The sequence below is a fragment of the Quercus lobata genome, chromosome 12 (genome assembly GCF_001633185.2).
Source record: "Quercus lobata isolate SW786 chromosome 12, ValleyOak3.0 Primary Assembly, whole genome shotgun sequence".
Classification (NCBI taxonomy): domain Eukaryota; kingdom Viridiplantae; phylum Streptophyta; class Magnoliopsida; order Fagales; family Fagaceae; genus Quercus; species Quercus lobata.
In genome coordinates this window covers 17,491,021-17,509,443 of record NC_044915.1, presented here as the reverse complement: position 1 = coordinate 17,509,443, position 18,423 = coordinate 17,491,021, and the positions used below count along the sequence as shown (strand labels likewise).

General features: G+C 35.6%; 2 protein-coding genes and 1 non-coding gene across 3 annotated transcripts; 1 reads left to right on the top strand and 2 right to left on the bottom strand.

Moving 5' to 3' along the window:
• The first annotated feature begins 2,399 nt into the window (after positions 1 to 2,399).
• Positions 2,400 to 7,201, top strand: LOC115970045 (RHOMBOID-like protein 2). The gene is made up of 5 exons (XM_031089706.1): positions 2,400 to 2,871; positions 4,833 to 4,996; positions 5,515 to 5,678; positions 6,086 to 6,336; positions 6,839 to 7,201. Exons 1-5 carry the CDS (start codon positions 2,600 to 2,602, stop codon positions 6,948 to 6,950), a joined length of 963 nt encoding a protein of 320 aa, XP_030945566.1. The 5' UTR covers positions 2,400 to 2,599; the 3' UTR covers positions 6,951 to 7,201.
• Positions 7,202 to 8,911: 1,710 nt separating this feature from the next.
• TRNAV-AAC lies at positions 8,912 to 8,985 on the bottom strand. Its single transcript has one exon. It is a non-coding gene; the product is annotated as a tRNA-Val (tRNA).
• A 1,862-nt stretch (positions 8,986 to 10,847) lies between these two features.
• LOC115970044 (protein IQ-DOMAIN 14) lies at positions 10,848 to 15,723 on the bottom strand. Its single transcript, XM_031089705.1, has 4 exons — positions 15,146 to 15,723; positions 12,697 to 12,897; positions 11,961 to 12,038; positions 10,848 to 11,874 (listed from the first exon to the last, which is right to left on the bottom strand). The coding sequence occupies exons 1-4, from the start codon at positions 15,581 to 15,583 to the stop codon at positions 11,158 to 11,160; spliced, it is 1,434 nt and encodes a 477-aa protein (XP_030945565.1). The 5' UTR covers positions 15,584 to 15,723; the 3' UTR covers positions 10,848 to 11,157.
• Positions 15,724 to 18,423: the final 2,700 nt, after the last annotated feature.

Below are 18,423 nucleotides of genomic sequence, written 5' to 3'. Positions count from 1 at the left end.
ATTTAACGTCAGAATTTGGACTTTTGGTAAACTACAAAGTTGTAGCCCTTTAAGTTATCGTTCCAGCCCAACTTGAATCATCTCGATTGGACATCTGAGCCGAAAGTTATGCCAAAAATACTAACTGATGTGCAGTCTGGAATCCTAATCCGAATTGGACTTGGATTTGGCGCAAATTTCCTTTGATTCCTTACTCCAATTGGACTTAAATTTAATTGGGTTGGTCTTTTCTTGAATTCATGCCTGGCTGGATGTAAGTTGGCTTGATTCAATTGGCCTAGCCCCACTTTGCATGTAAAGCCCTTGTTACCTACAACACAAACATATTATATAATCAGTCACAAAATAACATAAAAGTAAGGCTAAATATGTAGATATGTGAGTACTTTATTGTATATATTTCATGCACATCACTCTCTCTCTCTCTTTTTTTTTTTTTTTTTTTTTTTTAATAATTGGGGGAATTACAGATTACTCAATTGTGATTTAACCCGAATTTAACTTACCCATCAATGGTTTCATTTTTGACACTTTACCCACCTTTGCTTCACTCCATTACTCCTTCGTAACCCACCTCTCTTTCAAACGTTACTCTAACACTTTTTTTTTATCAAAAACAAAACCCAAAACAGATCAAACATTCCTCTCTCCCAAAACACACTCCTATCCATGTGTGCTCACCAAACTAAGATCCTAGATGCTATAAGGCAAAGAGCTTCAGATAATAGACTGAGAACCATTTGGTGCCATCACAACCACCATCGAAACTTATATATTTGTCTATTTCATATAAATTTCATTTAGTTTTGTACTTATATTTCTGAGGAGGACAATGTGTTTGAGATTGAGTCTGAGGTGTGCCATGGCTGAGCAGGACATCCACCATCGATAGTGCCACCATTGAAGGTGGCTACCGTTTCTCTTACTATTTTCTTTTTCTATTTTCTACTATATTTTTCTTCTTCTTTGTTTATTTGATTTAGGGATTAGGTTTCTTTTGGTTGTTGGGGTTTGAAAAATGGGATTTGAGACATGGTTACTGATAGATCCATGGGTTTGGATGTGTGTGGGTGTGTTGATGTTTGTATTTTGACTTGGGTTTTGGGGTTGTATTTTGAGGGATCTGTGGTTTGTACTTTGATGGTGTGGGTGTGTTAGCGTTGGTGTCTATGTAAAATCAAGTTGTATGGGGATTGATTGCTAGGTTCTAATGTAGATTCTAGTGATGGGTTTGAAGCTTAAGATGTTTGAATATTGGTTGTTGGTTTGAGGTCAGGTTTATTAATTCTATTGTTTTTTAAAAAAATTATTTTTTCTGGGTTTTTGATTGCGTTGTACTCGAAAGCAAGACTAGGTTTTTATTTTTGATACGGCAAGAGAGAGAGGAGTGTTTGATCTGTTTTGGGTTTTGTTTTTGATAAAAAATGTGTTAGAGTAACGTCTGAAATGGAGATGGGTTACGGAGTAGTAACAAAGTAAAGTACAGGTGGGTAAAGTGTCAAAAATGAAACGATGGGTGGGTAAGTTAAATTTGAGGTAAACCACAAGTGGATAATCTGTAATTCTCCCTTTATAATTCAATAATTAGGAGATGAAGACTGAACCTAAACACATTAGAAATACTAGTTTATAGGAAGTGTCAGTGTTAATTATGAGACATTTGACATCAATTGCGCTTTATTAAGAATGCATTATAATAAACAATTTGACATTGTCAACTAATCAGTTCTCAGTCAATTTTATTGTATAAATTAAAAAAAAAAAAATTCACCAATTTTATTGGATGGGTTTCATGATTCTTATCTCCATTATTTTATTTTTATTTTATATTATAACATTATTCTCACATTATAACATGATTCTTATCTCCATTATTCTCACATACTAGCCCTGAATTATTATTTTTTTAGATCATAGCCCTGAATTATTTTATAACCATGGCAAGGAGAAATAGTAATTTCTTTTCTTATCTTTGCCATAACAAAAACAACAATTGATTTGTAGATTCTAATTAATTTAATTAGTGAAATTTACTAATTGGTGTCTTTCACCTCATGACACTTTTTTCTCGAGTTCAAGGCTACATAAGTAATTTCAAAAGCAAAAACATATGTTTGGAATCAGGTAACTCTATCAAACTCCACTACTACTACTACTACTAATATATCTCTATCACTACCAATATACAGACATAAAAAAACGAGCAACGCAGTCAAACAGCCAAGAAGGCAAGCCCCACGGAATCAGACACAGAAAGAGTCGGAGAGAGCAAAAAGAGTTACAGTGCAAAACAACAACGGTTAAATCTGAAAGAGACACAAACAAAGTCCTCCTTCTCTTCGCATAAAAAAAATAAATAAAAAAAAAAAAAAAACCTCTTTTTTCTGTATTTTTCATTCTATTTACTAGTCCCTACTCCCTAGACTCCAGTACTTCTCAATCTCTCTCTCTCTCTGTCTCCATAATATAAATAAACAACCTCTGTGTCTCTGAAAAGACTGAAACTTTCGAACTCCCGTATTATTGTATTTAACTCACACACACCCACATAACCAAAAAAAAAAAACAGAGAGATTTGTTGTGAGATTGAAACAAAAGAATGGCTAGCTCTGATATTGAGCGAGGAGGAGTAAAAAACGGAAGGTACAACCGGGAAAATTTCGATGTTGAAACCTCGGACAATGAATGGACTTCATGGTTGATTCCTTTGTTTGTGGTGGCCAATGTTGCTGTCTTCGTTGTGGTCATGTACATCAACAACTGCCCCAAAGACAATCCCAATTTGAACGAGGCTTGCGTGGCCAAGTTTCTTGGCAGGCTTTCTTTCCAGCCTCTCCATGATAACCCTCTCTTTGGTCCCTCTTCTGCTACGTGAGTTTTCTCTGCTTTGTTGCCCCCCAAGTCTCGGTTTTTATTTGTTTTCTGTGCTTTTTTGTTTGCCTTTTGAAGTGGGTTGGATTTGATTTTTTGGTTGGGGTTCTTTTTTATTGATTAGGATTGTTGGGCTTGTGGGTTTTTTTTGGAGATGTTGTGGTTTTCTTTGATGGTTATTAGTTTGGGATTTTTGGGAGTTAGTAGTTGTTTATGCAGAAATTTCTTGTTTTTGATTTGGTTTGTGTTTATTTTTGGATTGTGAATCGTTCTACTTGAGGTTAGACGTGTGGAATTATAAATTTGGTGGATGAGATTTAATCTGTATGGTTGAATTTTGAATTCATTACCAATTCTCAATGTCTGCTTTCTCTCTTGTGATCTGGTTTTAGTGATTGGGCTTCTGAAGAATTATTTGCATTAGGGAGGTTGGTTTCTGATTGTTTCCATTCTGTTAGGGGGTGAAAATTCTATTGATGGATCAGCTAGTTTGTGTTGGGCCAATTTAATCTTAGCTCTTTGACAGCCCCAAATCATGGTTAGCTGGGATTATAGGATAATATAAGCCACTGTGTATCAACATGACGGATGAGTTATCTGTGATTTCATCAAAGAGAATTGAACAATTTAGCTATCTGTATCACTGTTCAAACACTAGAAAATTCCTCAATTTTTTTCCTGGAATCCAGAATATTCCTCTAATGATTAATGAAGGTCTAGTATATGCTTTTTTGCTTGTGGCAATTAGAGGGAGTGATCTTTTGGTGAAGCATGAGAGATTTCTGGATTTGTTAGCACTAAATTTTCTTTTTCCTGGTTTGCTTTTGTAACTTTAATTGGTGCTTCCATATTATCTAAGTTAATTTGGGAAGAGACTGGAGCTTTAGATTTTCAGATACATGAAAGTGATCCTTGTTCGTCATTTTTTCAACATGGTTTGTGGGTCAAAATTGTTATCTTCAGCAGATTTGAGTTGGTTTAATTAATGGATGTGAAATCCCATCCTAAAATTAAATGAGTCATTAACTGTGGATACTTTGTTATCTTTCTAGTTTCGTCTGTAGTCTTTAATGATATGTCATCCATTTATTTGATTTATTTTATCTGCTAGTCTTTTTGGTTTCCTGTTCTTGTGGACTACCTTTTTGGATAAAATGAGTCATCATTCACTGTGATAAGAATCATAATACAAAAGTGGGTTCTAGCAGGAATCAGTTATTGTCTGGTCTAATTTGTGCTAAAAGATGCGGTGGGAAGCAAGTCTTTATTAGATACTTTGAGGGGGGGGGGGGGGGGGAAGAAAACCCTCTTCACAAATGCTCCCACATGTTCGAAAGTCTTTTCTTTTTAAAAAAAAAAAAAATTTTATTAAAGTAAAATTCTATTTTGTCTAATTACCTTAACTGTTGTTAACTCATGTTCCATTATATTTGTAGTTGTAGATGGTTAAATTTTAAAAGTATAACCTCTCCACTATCCCAATTTTTTTTCCCCGCTTTACCTAATTTAAGGATTTTTATTTATGCTTTTACCTTGACAATTTTAACTTGTTCTTTAAATTTTGTCCTTTTTGGTTTTAATTTCTTAGTAAGGACATTTTTGACAAATCAAATAATGAGACTAACACACGCTACTCTTTTAATAATAGTATAGATTAATTAAAAGCAAGACATAGATATGGGAACACTTCTTTTAAGTAAGTCTTAGTTGCATCATTTATACTTATAGTTATCATTACTGTTTTTCTCTTGGCAAATCAAGTAAAATCATGCTGTTATTTGGAGCCATACGTCATGATCATATTAATACACATTTATGCAGTATGCTGTTATTGGTTGGATTTGAATTGCTTGAGCTTGGAAGTACAATTCATTTCATTCCTCTCTCAATTTGGTGATTACATATAAAAAAAAGTGTAGTTATGGTGATATCTTAATTTATATTATACTCCAACTGTGCAGATTGGAAAAATTAGGAGCTTTGGACTGGCAAAAGGTAGTGTACCAACATCAAGGATGGAGACTTGTCAGTTGTATCTGGTTGCATGCCGGTATTATTCACCTGCTTGCAAACATGTTGAGCTTGGTCTTCATTGGGATCCGCCTAGAACAGCAATTTGGTTTTGGTATGTCATGCTTTCCACTGTGGCTTGAATTTAAATGTGTAACTACATCAAACTAGTGCAATTTTGAAAAAGAGGTTAATCTATAGATTCATTATTAGGTTAATTAAAATAGGGTTCTTTCAAGATTAAAGAGTTTGGATTATCCAAATGTTTTTATGTGGTTATAAAAGCTGTCATTGTGTTCACTGTAAAGCTGAAATCATTCATCTATTTGTATTGGTCATCAGTAGCATATCAAAAGATTAATATATTTACACTTGGATCTTCCTTTTCTGTATGAGTATCTTTTATCAATGACAATATAAATTCTGTGCATCCAAATGCTCTAAAAAACATTAAAAAAAAAAAAATGTATTCAAAAATTGTATTCCCATAGATGATTATCATATGCAGTCATCTACAGACCACGAACCTTAGTTCACCCCTTTATGAAGCTCTTGTTTATGCACTTTATTGGTTTTTAAATTCTGTTCTGATTTTCAAGCATTCTAACATAAATTTTGGCTATTTTCTTGCAGTGCGAGTTGGGTTACTCTATCTGTTATCAGGATTTGGTGGGAGCGTATTATCTTGCCTCTTCATTCAAAAAAGTATCTCTGTTGGTGCCTCTGGTGCTTTGTTTGGCCTTCTTGGTGCAATGTTATCAGAGCTCTTAACCAATTGGACCATTTATAGCAATAAGGTTTGTTGCTAGCTCTTGGTTGTTCTTGTTGTCACTGTTGTTATTATTATCGGTCCATACCTAGCATTAGGATTGATTGCCTCATGTCTTTCATAGTTGCATCTAATAATGAGGCTTTCACCACTGAACAATAATATTTGCAAGTGCAAAGATTATGATGTTTATACAATATTTTTCAGTAGTAGTTGGGATGAATAGCCTCCTTATTCGTGATAGTGAGTCAATGAGACCTGGGCAGAGACTGTGGACTGAGAGAAAATTTTGGTGAAAGAATTTAAAATTGAATTCAGTAGTTGGAGAGGCTTTACTGTTTGAATGATTCTTTTTCATTTTATATTGCGTGTCCTATTCTTTATGGAATTTTTTTTTCGATTTCTAACTTTTGCCTCTTCTTTGTTCTCCTGTAGGCTGCAGCACTGTTCACCCTTATAGTTATCGTTGTCATTAACTTGGCGGTTGGAATTCTTCCTCATGTTGATAACTTTGCCCATATTGGAGGATTCTTGACAGGACTTCTCCTCGGCTTTGTTTTGCTAATTCGACCTCAGATTGGGTGGATGGAAAGCCAGTATCTTCCAGCTGGTTCTCGTGTCCATTCTAAGTACAAGTCTTACCAATATGTTCTCTGGGTAGTTTCCGTGGTGTTACTGATTGCTGGGTAAGTTTATCACACCAGTTTCTAATTTAGCATATGGGATTAACAGCGCATGGGATTTGTCCATTTTGCCTTCTGTTGTGTTTCCTGGGTCTTCATTGGGGTATGGTAATTTGGATGAAATAACCTTTAAAGGAATGGGGAAAATATTTGACCTTAAAAAATTAAGGGACTATTGGAAAACAAGTAGTCATTCTTGGGCTCCTAGGAATGATTATACCCAACACTTGGATGGTGTCCTGAAAGACACTGTACTCAAATGTTCTTCAGAACACAAGAGAGTATGTTATTTCCACAAAATCCCCCTAGGCGTCTCCAGCATCCTTAGCCACACGTATATTGACTTGTCTTAATGGAGTGAAATCTAAGTCGTATACGAGTCTTTAACCTTTTTTTTCTTATACCCCTCTTGGATTGTTTGAATTAGGAGTTTTATAGTAAAAAAGCAACACACATGATGCAATTCTATGAGAAAACTAATTCATACTATCTTTGAAAATTGCAGATTTACTGTGGGATTGGTGATGCTGTTTAGAGGAGAGAATGGAAACGATCACTGCAGCTGGTGCCATTATCTTAGCTGTGTGCCTACCTCGAAATGGCACTGTGATAACTAATGGACTTTTGCCACCTATCTTAACTTTCCATACCTTGTCATATTCTGGTTCTTTTTCTTCCTCCAACTATTATTTTTTAGTTCTTTTTTTCATTGGGATGTTTTCACTCATGTACATGAATATACATAGATTTCTTTGGACATGAAGAAAGTAGTGTTACCTAGTACAGGAAGTCTTTCTATTATTATACACAAACGATTGGGTTTTGTATTTTATATTTGTTCTTATGTCAATATGTTTTATTTCTCTCTCTCTCTCTCTCTCTCTCTCTCTCTCTCCAAAAATCCCCCCTTGTGTCTAAGGATTTATTTGTTTTATTGGAGAAGGTTTTTCCCTGGAAATATTTATAATTAAAATTGGCTGATTTTTTGTAAAATTTTCATGTGATTTGCATGAATTTGTCCAGAAATAGCTCAGAAAAGAAATATCTTTAAACAAATGGGAATAAGATAAGAGATTTTCCATGAAACAGACACAACTTTTGAAGAAAGAATTATGACCATCAGCACTGTTGTTTGTGTATTTTATTGGGAATTAGGCTTAGTATCAGGTCCAATACACTGATGCAATGGACCAGCGCCTTAACCCACCCTCTTATTAGACCCTTAGTTCTATTCTTATGGGACAAAAAATCCCACCGCTCCAAATGATTCAAGGGAGCTGCACATGAATGTGACTTATTTTATATGACAGAACATGTTTGGCCTCTTCTTGCAGTTCTTACTATCATTCATTTTCCTCTTTCCTCTTTGCGTGTAAGGAATCTTAAACAACCAAAAAGTAAATGTTATTTTATTATTATTTATTTTTTAAAAGCAAGCTATGTATTCATAAACTCTGTCTGAGTCGAAACTTTCCGGAAGCGTAGGGCACTACGCATGTTTGTTTGCCCTCTTCTTTTACGCTAGTTCTATTATATTTCTAGTTTCCATGGTGGAAAGCAACACATAATTGATGATTAATAGTATTAAAATCACGTTGCGTGGATGAAAACTTTTCAAGAGAGAGAGGGAGGGGGGATGAGAAAAACTAATGAACATCAGAATTTGAACCATTTGAGCTATGGGGGAACATGGTGAGTGGTGCACCAAAGTAAGAGCTACATTGTTGTGTTACTATGCACCATTTTGATACTATTCCAGGAGCAGGGTGTATGGCCTAACTTGCATACAAGAATGTGTTTGATTGATCCAATACTAGTACCATGGCATCCTTAGGTTGCCATAGGCTATGTTTGGTTTAAAGATAACTCAAAACTCAATTCTCATTACTCAACCTCTAAATTCAATTCTCATCACTCATCAAATACAAAAGAAGAAATGTTCAAAGGACTGAGTGGAGGAAGGTGAAAAAGAAATGAAATGTAAATTTGGTGGGTGAGGTTTGGGTTTGTCAAGTAAAGACTATAGTAATGAAAAGAAAAAAAGATGTGAGAGTCGTTGGGAGAGTGTGTTGTGGTCTGACTCAATTGAGACAAGTTATGATTGCAGGTCCCGCACAATTGTAAAATTTTACAAAAATGCCATAATATCTCAGTTTCCATAACTTAAAAACTCCTAAAACTTGTTCTCAATTTTAGTAACTCTGACTCAATTTTTTGAGTTTTGGATTATAGAAATTGAAAACAAAAACTGAACTAAACAAAGTTTCTTGAGGTGGGACTCACCAATTTTAAGAATTGGGTGATGAAAACTGAGTTTTGAGTTAAAGTTTTGGCTAAAACCAAACACCCTCTTAGCATCTAATACCATTGGTGGGCCTGTTGAACTGCTTTAGAAGAAGAACCCATTCACCTTTACTTTTCAAAAGGAGTCCAAATATACACAGCTTGGAATGGGTGAAACTGTTGGTCTATGCTTAAGAAGAAGAGCCCATTCACTTTTACTCTTCTTCAAAAGGGGTCCAATACAAAAGCTGGGAATGGCACAAAAATAGAAATCGGATATAAAATGAGAATAGCTTGGCGTCGCCCGGACTCGAACCGGAGACCTTCAGTGTGTTAGACTGACGTGATAACCAACTACACCACGACACCTTGATTTGCCATCTGTTTTGCAACATTTAAATCTATTGGTTTGTTTATCCCTCTCCAACAAAAAAAACCACATAAAACCAACGTTCGTTTTTTACTTTTTTTTTAGTATCGTTAAAATGATTCTAAAAGTGGGGGGAGATGATCTTTTGTGTGTGTGTGTGTGTGTGTGAAAGCCCATACTATGAGGTTGTGGGACACTAATTTTGTGTGAAGTTTGCTCTATAATTGCGTGAGTATTTGGCTTTGCAGTGGAGAGGAGTCTGAAGGAGAATTGTAGGATTTGACCATGTTTAATCACAACAATCTAAAAAATTTCCACTCACGTTTAAGTGATAGTTTCTTTTATGTTATAGCTTTGTTATAGACACGGAAAAAAGCACATAAAGTTTCAGTCTTTTTACCACTTAGTTCATTTGGGTGTTCCACAACAATACAAATAGTAAAAGGCATTCGGTGAATTTTTTTGTCTCTCCTCTCTAGACTTTTCTTTTATATTAAGTGTAAGAGGGATCAAATCCATTTACAAATCTCATGGAAGGGATAGAAAGTCATCAAACCATCAAGTCATCAACATTGTCAAAACAATATCAATAATGAAATTATTTACATATTAAAAATGTTTTCCAAAATTGGGTGACATATTCTATGGAATAAATAATAATATACGTCAAACTCAAAGTGGAGACAAATACCCCATGCAGCCTATATGTGACAAAGGCTCACTGATTTAAATACCACACATTTATATGTAACAAGAAAGAAAGTTCTGGAAGGAAAGAGATATTCTCTGAAAGGAAAACTTGTATTTACGAAGTAAATGAAAAACTTACTTAATCTTACACACTGATTTGCTATTTATACACCATAGCAATCAGTTACACAAACCCAGAAAATTAGGCGAGAATTAAGCAAAATTAACTAACTAAAAACAGAAAGTAATCTAACAGCTTAAAGGGAAAACAAATAACATTACAATACGTGTTCTTCTAATGCCTGAATCACGTGCCAGCAACTAAAGTTTCATTTAACAATACGACGTTGCTTTTCCTCTGTAGCTGCTTCTTTCCTTTGACAGAAAACGATGCCGTTTTCTTCAATTGCTTCTGCAGATGTTTTGCTTCAGTTTCAGCAATATGAAAAGCATTAGTTGTATAAAATAATTTCTAAAAAAAATAAAGCAAGGTAAAGCCAAGAAGATGTACTATAAGTAGTCATTGAGATCCACGCATTTGTAGAGGGGAATATTTTAGTTGTGTATAAAGTCGTTTCATTTTTTTTGCTGAATGTGTATAAAATCGTTTCTACTCACGTGAAATGAAGCCTAGTACATGTAAATACTAAATAGTGGTGCGGATTGAGAAGTTGAGTTGAACTATTTGACCAAGATCCATAAAGACACGGGCTCCCCTATCCTAAAAGTGGCCTATTTGTAAATGTAGAGAGATTGACCATAAGGAACCGTAGTCTACCGGCACTGGTTAGGTCAGAAGAGCCATGTATGTCCACACTCCGCAGACCCACCTAAACCACCGACAATGTCTATCTCAGAGTCCACATTTTAGAATTTTCCTTGTTATCTGGTCTTTCATGTGGGCTATATCACATAAATTGTACAACTCGATCGCAAGTCACAACAGCAATAGCCGTCTTGATTGACTTTCTTCAATTTATTCCTTCAATTTATTTATTCTTTCACCACAACGCCTTTTCATTTGTATTGTACTTCCTATTTTTTTATCCATGTCATTTGAACAATCCTGCACGAACTTTTACAGAGAGAGTACAAGCTTTTGGAAAACATATTTAGATCTTTTGTCGGCACACTCCTATGGTCGGCTTGGAAAAACAAAAGGCAATCTCAATAAAAACAAAACAATGATCGTTATAGAATATACACATAAGGAGCTTAAGGGAAAAAGGACAGGATTAGGCACACAAGATTTTATCATTACTTTGACAAGTAATCATTATCCTAAGAATTACTCGGCTCGTTAAAGTCACATGCACTAAGATACTCATTAGTCATCTTAGTATTCAGTTAGATTAAAATTAACCTAAACACATGAAGTAGTTCATATCTTGTAGATTAGACTTGATACCTAGTTTAAAATTAACCTAAATACATAATTAGGCACCTATGATAGACGAAAAATGTAAAACAGTATAAACACATTAGTATCTATAACCCACTGGCATCCCAAGCTTGTCCAAGCGACCAGATCCCGGGTAGGCTTTATTCGCAAAGTTTGCATGCAAGTTAGAGATTCTTTGTGCACTCGATCTTGATTCACCAAATCCATGAACAGAATGCCTCTTTGTCGAACTAGTCCTCTCATAATGTGGCCTTTGTTTAGGAGCACTGAGAGATCTCACCTTGGCCCTTGAAGATTCAGTGTAAGACATGTAGCTAGGGTGGTCTGAGTAACCACTTAAGAAGCTTCTTGAGCCATCACTCTTCGTGGGAGTGAAGGGACTACTTTTTGATACTCCACCTCTCGATGATGCAGAGTAGAATTGTGGGCTATTATCAGCAGTGCAGAAAGGACTGTCCTCAACTTCGTGAGAGAAATTCAATGGGGTTAAAGATTGGACTTCACAAGAAGATGGACTAGGAACTGTTTGATGGGCAGTTGAGTCCTTTGAAGTGGTAAAGCTGTGACTACATTGGTCAGAAGCGAGAACATGATGAGAAGAGTGGAGGACATTTTTGCGTTTAGTTGTGAAGTGGGGTTTTCCACTATCGATTTCAAGGATCTTATCACTCTTTTCATCATCTGTAGTGCCCGTCTTTGTTGAACACCCGTCCTTCCGACTGTCAGACCTATTCCAACTTATGCGTGCTTCATCTTGATTGCCAATGAGCCTTCTGTTTGATTTTGAGCCATTTCTCTGCATTTGTAGTGATGGAACATAAGCCAGCAGGATAAATTTAATGGGGTTTGGAATTGAAAAAAATAAAGCAAAAGGAGGAATACCGTGAGCATTGGTGATTGATCTGATCTGGTACTCTTGCATCTGATGGCATGCTCAAATTTTTCAGGCGTTGCTGGACCCTGTATATAGAATACATCACTCATGAATAATTGATGCAAATACAAATATAAGATACCATAGGAGAGAGCAGTCACAAGAGATTCTGGTCACATTTTTTTTTACAATACTGAAAGATTATCAGGAAATATGTGTAGATTTTTAGACTGCAGCAATGATTGGTAAAATACATAAATTGCTAATCACCATCTTTCATTGGATAACTGTGACAATGTAGGCAGTGGCAAGATTAGATGAGAATAACTAGACAACTAAAAAATTTGCTCCGTCAAATGAATTTCAAAAAGAGGCAAAAAGCACCTAACTTTAGTTAGGAAATACTATTAAAAAAAAACTCTAAATTTCCGAAGTGTTATTTCTTTAGAAAACCAGTCCAAGCATATTATATCTGTAGAAACACCTTGAAATTGTGCACCTTTAAAGAAACACATTCAAAGTAACTTCTGCAGGTTGCTCTTTTAGTCATTATTTTATAATTCTAAAAACCGAATTCACTAAAGTCACATATCGATATTGATACACTCGATGAAAAAAATAAAGATAAGTTGCATGGAGCAATAAGAAAAAGTCCATTCCCTAAAGTGTGAAACCTATCAAGGAACCCCACAAAAGAGGCTGCAAAAAATTTGCAAATTGGAGGGAAACTTGAATTTTTCTTACAGTGTGGTGGAAGTGAGAAGACTTGCTACTCGACTGTGAAGACTCTGAAATCTGGGACCGTCCTGCACGCGCTCGCGCCTGTGCTCGCAACAATGCTTGCATCCTCTGTAACCACTCTGCTGTTCGCTTCCTTTCAATGTGTCCTCTTACCAATGCCTGAAGCTTCACTAATCCTTTCAATGCCCTCAATGCCTTCCTAGCCTTAAAAACACCCCAAAAAAAAAAAAAATTACTTGACAAACACTGAACCACATGATTATGCACCAATCAAGTGCACAATTAATATCATAAGTGCATTATTAAATTATAATCAAGCTATGGTACACAATGTACCACTGCATTAAGACAAATTTAGTTACATCACCTTTTTGCTTCAAAAATGTCAGGACAGCTTAAATTGGCAAACCCGTATTGTTCAATTAAGACCAGAAAGTTATTACACTCATGTGACAGCTGAGATATATAGTGTGAGGACCACACTGTTTCATTTACTGAAGACATTCAAATTGAAAGGCAATTTTCCAAAATTAGGGCGCCAAGTAAAAATCTTCGACTAATAATTTTAAATGTAACAAGCGCCTAAAGGAAACCATATTAAAAGCCAGTCTCTCAAAACCAAAAGTCTGACATGACATGAATAAGACAAAGACATCTCACTAGCCACACCCTAAAGGGTCAAACAAAAGTTGATAAATTCTGTGACCATGATGTCTAGACTTTTATAATACAACATTTAAAACCCAACAAACCCAACTTAACTTGGAAAAAGTCATAACAAGTCTCTTAAGAAACAATTATTGTACGGCTTAAGAAAACACATTCTAAAACAAAAACCTTTTGCTGGTAGGGACAATTCTTGGTCCTACCAACTACCGTCATACAAGGCTACAACACCCACAATGCCAAAGTTTAATGGAAAGAGTTGAAATATTGGTCATCGAGCCCTTAAAATATTATTTAAAAAAAAAAAAAAAAAAAGGCATTCTCATTCCAACTGCTACTCACTTTTTTACACACTTTGTCATAGCTTGTAGTTGTAGAAGTTGTATATTGTGAAGAATTTAATATCATTACTTAGCACCTTAGCAAGATGTATGAAAAATTGTGTGAACCTAGACTTATTAGTTAATAAAACAAAGACTAAGTGCACATGCCCCTGCATAATTTATTTGAGCTACAAGTGGGAAAAAAAAAATCAAAGCACAAATTCACATTCCAATTTGTTTCTTATCTTTCAAGCAATTAAAATCTAAGAAAATAATGTCAATTGTGTCGGTGAGCACTGAAATCTAGCATATACTACATATTAATCACAATTCAACATGATGTTTCACACTATAAAGTACAAATCCAAAGTTTGCAACCAAATTGCCCAAGCTACAAATATGGAAACAGAAATTTCTTGATATTGGCAAAGTGGTCCCTTCCCATCAAAGCACTTAAATAACGGTATGTCAGATTTATTTATTTCCAAAATATTAATACCAAAAACTAAAATTCCATGTTAAAACCCAAATTTAAAACCATAACCACCATCAGTCTCATTCTCACCCACATTTATTATCAACCTGATAAAAAAAAAATTTTAAAAATTAGTAATAAATTTAGGCACCAACAGCCAGCAACACGCATTAAGTGAAAAGTACAGGGACTCAATTCTAAAATGTAGTATTGAGCAAAACGACAGGAGAGAACAGCTGGGCATTGAAGGAATAGGAATAGAAGAAATGATTATTATGGGAATGAATAACATTGGGCATCATCACAAAGACAGGGAAGAAAACGACACCGTTTTGGAATTGACATTTTACCCTCCCCACTCCCAAGGGGTGAAAGTCATAATCAGTGATTTTGATATGACGAAGACATCATTTGTTTCACTCTCGCTCTCAGATCCAAACGAAGATACACGTGATAGTTACGACTTACGAAGTCTGATCTGATAAGGCAGTATAAACGAAACGACGTCGCAGGAATCATTGGTTTCCTTTTGTGGAAACTCAGGTCTTTACAGTTGCAGGAGGAAGGAACTAGTGAAAAACGTAGCGAAAAGTCAAGTGTAATCAAACGAATATTCTGCAAAATTTCTAATTAACAGGACGTTTCGTATTCAGTTAGAAACGCCCCTTTCATCTTCACAGAGAGTGTGAGAGACACGTGTCAAGCTCTCAACCATAACTGTAAATCCCGAGCGATAATCCCGTAATTACGTCGAGATTAACGGCCAATTAAATGAAACTAAACACTTAACTGAAAGATTCACAGCTCTGAAGACAAAAGATCAGTGTACGGTACTACTACTTATAATAACTCTCTTTTTTAATAATTAAAAAAAAAAAAAAAACTTATCCCTTATTTTATGTAAAATTTGTAATTATTTAAAAGAAAAATATTGGATAGAAGAATGGAATAGTGGGATGAGAGAGCGTTGAGAGTTGAGAGTACTAACCAAGCTGCCTCGAAAAGCGGCTTGAATCTTGAGTGCAGCCCACTCTTCAGGGACGCCTCCGCTAACGTAAGCCACGGCGGTGTTGGTGGCGCACCTGCCGCTGCTGGTGAGTCTGACCACCGCGGCCGCCGCGTGGGCCGCAGCAACCGCCGCCTCTGCCGCTGCGGCAGTAGCAGCAGCCACGGCGATGGCGTGCTTGTTGGCATCCTCCTCGTGCTCTGAGGCCGACACCTTTCCGTACGAGGTGGCTTCTGCTTTTGTTGTTGTTTGGTCGTTGTTGTGTTTGGTTTGGTGGTGGTGGTGGTGGTCTTTTTCTCTGTATGACTTAACGAAGCTCCATCTTCGTTTTTCTTTGGGAGGTTTGGGAGTTTGGGAGTGTGAGTCTGTCTTTTTGTTGAGGCCAAGGAGGCCGCGAAACCACTTTGAGGCTTTGCCCATTTTGGTCACTGGCCACGGTGAGCAAGGCCAGGGCCGAGTGGGTTTGGGCTATCCCTTTTGGTTTTGGGGTCGCATTTGCTCTGATATAGAGATTAGAGAGAGAGAGAGAGAGAGATTGTATCGTATTGTAAACTGTGTGAGGATTTGGAAATGTTGTTTGTTTATAAAAGTGAAAATTACAGCTTACAGGAACGCATTGCAAATCGCGAGGTAGAAAGTTAATATGGATTAAATATAGCTAGCTATTCCACTCTCTTGCTTGCGCGTGACTATCACACACACACACAAAGTAAAGCCGTTTGATTAATGTATTTAAACACATATTTTTAATTTTTAAACAATATTACACATTTTTTTATCCACATATATTTTTTAAAAATATAAATAATATTAATAGAACAATGTTACCCAACAGCCCTTAATGTTTTTATTTTTTAACTACAACTTTGACCGAGTATTGCCCACCCGAACCAAATAGCCCATGTCCAACTCCCCCCTCCCTCCCTCCCTCCCTCCCTCTCTCTCTCTCTCTCTCTCTCTCTCATTTACAATTGAGTCAAGAGCTCGTTACTCATTTGACACTTCTTGTTATTTTCAACAAAAATGTTCATAATTTAAATCATCTTTCTATCAATTTATATATATATATATAAAGAGAAATAATATGTCTACAACATTTTTACAACAAATTATAAGTGGCAGGTTATTACTGATTGTTATTATTAGGGTAAAAAAGTAAACTTAGTGTTAGATTCAAATTTAAACCAATAATAACTAACCACCTATGATTTGTTATGAAAATGTTGTAAAAATGTTGTAGACGTAGCATCTCTCATATATATAAATTAGAAAAAAAATTGCTAAATAGACTATTTCCAACAAAGTATTAGGCGCATGAAATACGTTCAAACTTATTTAGTTAGTTGGACTCTTTTTGAAAGTCGAGTTTAGCAGACTCGACTTTGGGCTAAAAAGCAAACACTATAGTGGTGTTTTTTTAGTGCCTATAGCAGCGTCTACGCCACTAAAAAAAATGCCACTATAGTGTTTGTTTTCCAGCCCAAAGTCGAGTTTGCCAAACTCGACTTTCAAAAAAAGTCCAACTAACTAAATAAGTTTGAACGCATTCCATGCGCCTAATATTTTGCTGGAAATAGTCTATTCAGCATTTTTTGCCTATAAATTACAATTGAACTTTTATTTTTGGGTGTGAGTTATGTTTGAATTTTTTTTTTCATGTATAACGATAGAAACAAAGTAAATGCATAAGATATGCATAAATAGCTTTTATTTTTATTTATTAAAAAAAATCATTTGATGTTGTAGATAATAAAAAAAAAAAAGGATATTTGATTGTATTAATCAACATTGAAATAAATAGAAAATGTTATGTAATATAGTAAGCTAATAAATAATATTTTAACACACATTATGCGCATGATCAAGGACTAAAATATTTATTTTTTGAAATATTCAAAAGAAATTAAACTCCGTTATTTATCTTAAATTGCTTTACTCATTTACCATGCTGACCCAAAAAATTTGGATTAAAGTTTGTGGTTGTTTTTATGTTTACTCATCTACCATAATTTGTAGTTTTGATTAAAATAGATCAGTCTTACTCTTACATAACATGTTTCAATTATATAATTTAAGGTAATTTCGTTTTGTTTTATTTCTGTTCATTATTTTTCATTCTTTTTTTAATCCAATCATTTTATCATTCAATTCTATTGATATTTGTACAATTGTAGCTTTTTCTTTAATATACATATGAATTGTAAATCAAATCTCTCCCTCCAATTATCGATTTATAAATATATTATCTTTTATTTAAAAGATTGTACATTTTGGTTAATCTTGAGTCTTGACTACATGCCACTAAACCAATTTTTTTTTAAATTTAAATATCTTGACATTTATGCAATGTGCTGCGTATATAAATTAAAAAGTAATAATCAAAAATTAGTTCCGGAATTGAATCACCTCATTTACACTTATCGAGGGGAAAATAAAAAAACTGATGAATCAAAAATTAGAATTATATTAGTCAAAGTAGGGCTGTCCAGACCCGACCGGAGCCCGACAACCCTGCCAAACCACCCAACGTCGACCCTATTCCGGCCCGAACCGAAGGTCCAGTCGGTCGGTGGCGGGTTTCCATTCTCAAAAACTGATACTGGCGGGTCGAGTGGCGGGTTTGCATCTCCAAAACCCGAGCAACTCGAACCCGATCGCAGCTACAAAAATAACCGGCCAAATCCTACAAAAACAAGCCAGATCCGACGAGATCTTGACCAGATTTGGCCAGATCTTGTGGGATTTAGCCATATTCGGCCAAATTCCAGCAATTTCTAGCCAAAAAAATGCAGATTTCATTAAAACAAAAATCCAATTTCCAGCGAGATTTTTCCAATTTTCGGCGATATTTTTCCAGTTTCCGGCAAGATTTTCTAGTTTTCAGCGACAATTCCAGATCCCGGCATTTTTTTTTTCAAATTTCAATGCCTTTTTTAATTCTGGCAACCGACCCAGCTCGACCGACACTAACCATCACCCGAAACCGAACCGATCGATTTTTCCGGCGATCGGTTTCGGGTTCCTCTACCCCTCTACCCGACACCAGCGGGTCGAGTTCGGGTTAGGTCCAAAACTGACCCGGCCCAACTCATGGACAACCTTAAGTCAAAGTATCAGCACAACAAGTGAAATACAACTACATGCATGTGTGTCACATGGTCAATTTTTCTTTTTAATTTTCTGCCTATGATGGCACTAAACCCGACTTAGTCTTAGTCAACACTTCACACACACACTACAGGAACACTTAGAACAGAATT

Coding starts and splice junctions, on each gene's coding strand:
- LOC115970045 (XM_031089706.1), top strand. CDS start 2,600: ATGGCTAGCTCTGATATTGAGCGAGGAGGAGTAAAAAACGGAAGGTAC. Junction 2,872..4,832: donor TTTGGTCCCTCTTCTGCTAC/GTGAGTTTTCTC, acceptor CCAACTGTGCAG/ATTGGAAAAATTAGGAGCTT. Junction 5,679..6,085: donor GGACCATTTATAGCAATAAG/GTTTGTTGCTAG, acceptor GTTCTCCTGTAG/GCTGCAGCACTGTTCACCCT.
- LOC115970044 (XM_031089705.1), bottom strand. CDS start 15,583: ATGGGCAAAGCCTCAAAGTGGTTTCGCGGCCTCCTTGGCCTCAACAAA. Junction 12,039..12,696: donor CTTCTCACTTCCACCACACT/GTAAGAAAAATT, acceptor TTCTATATACAG/GGTCCAGCAACGCCTGAAAA. Junction 11,875..11,960: donor ATCAATCACCAATGCTCACG/GTATTCCTCCTT, acceptor CTACAAATGCAG/AGAAATGGCTCAAAATCAAA.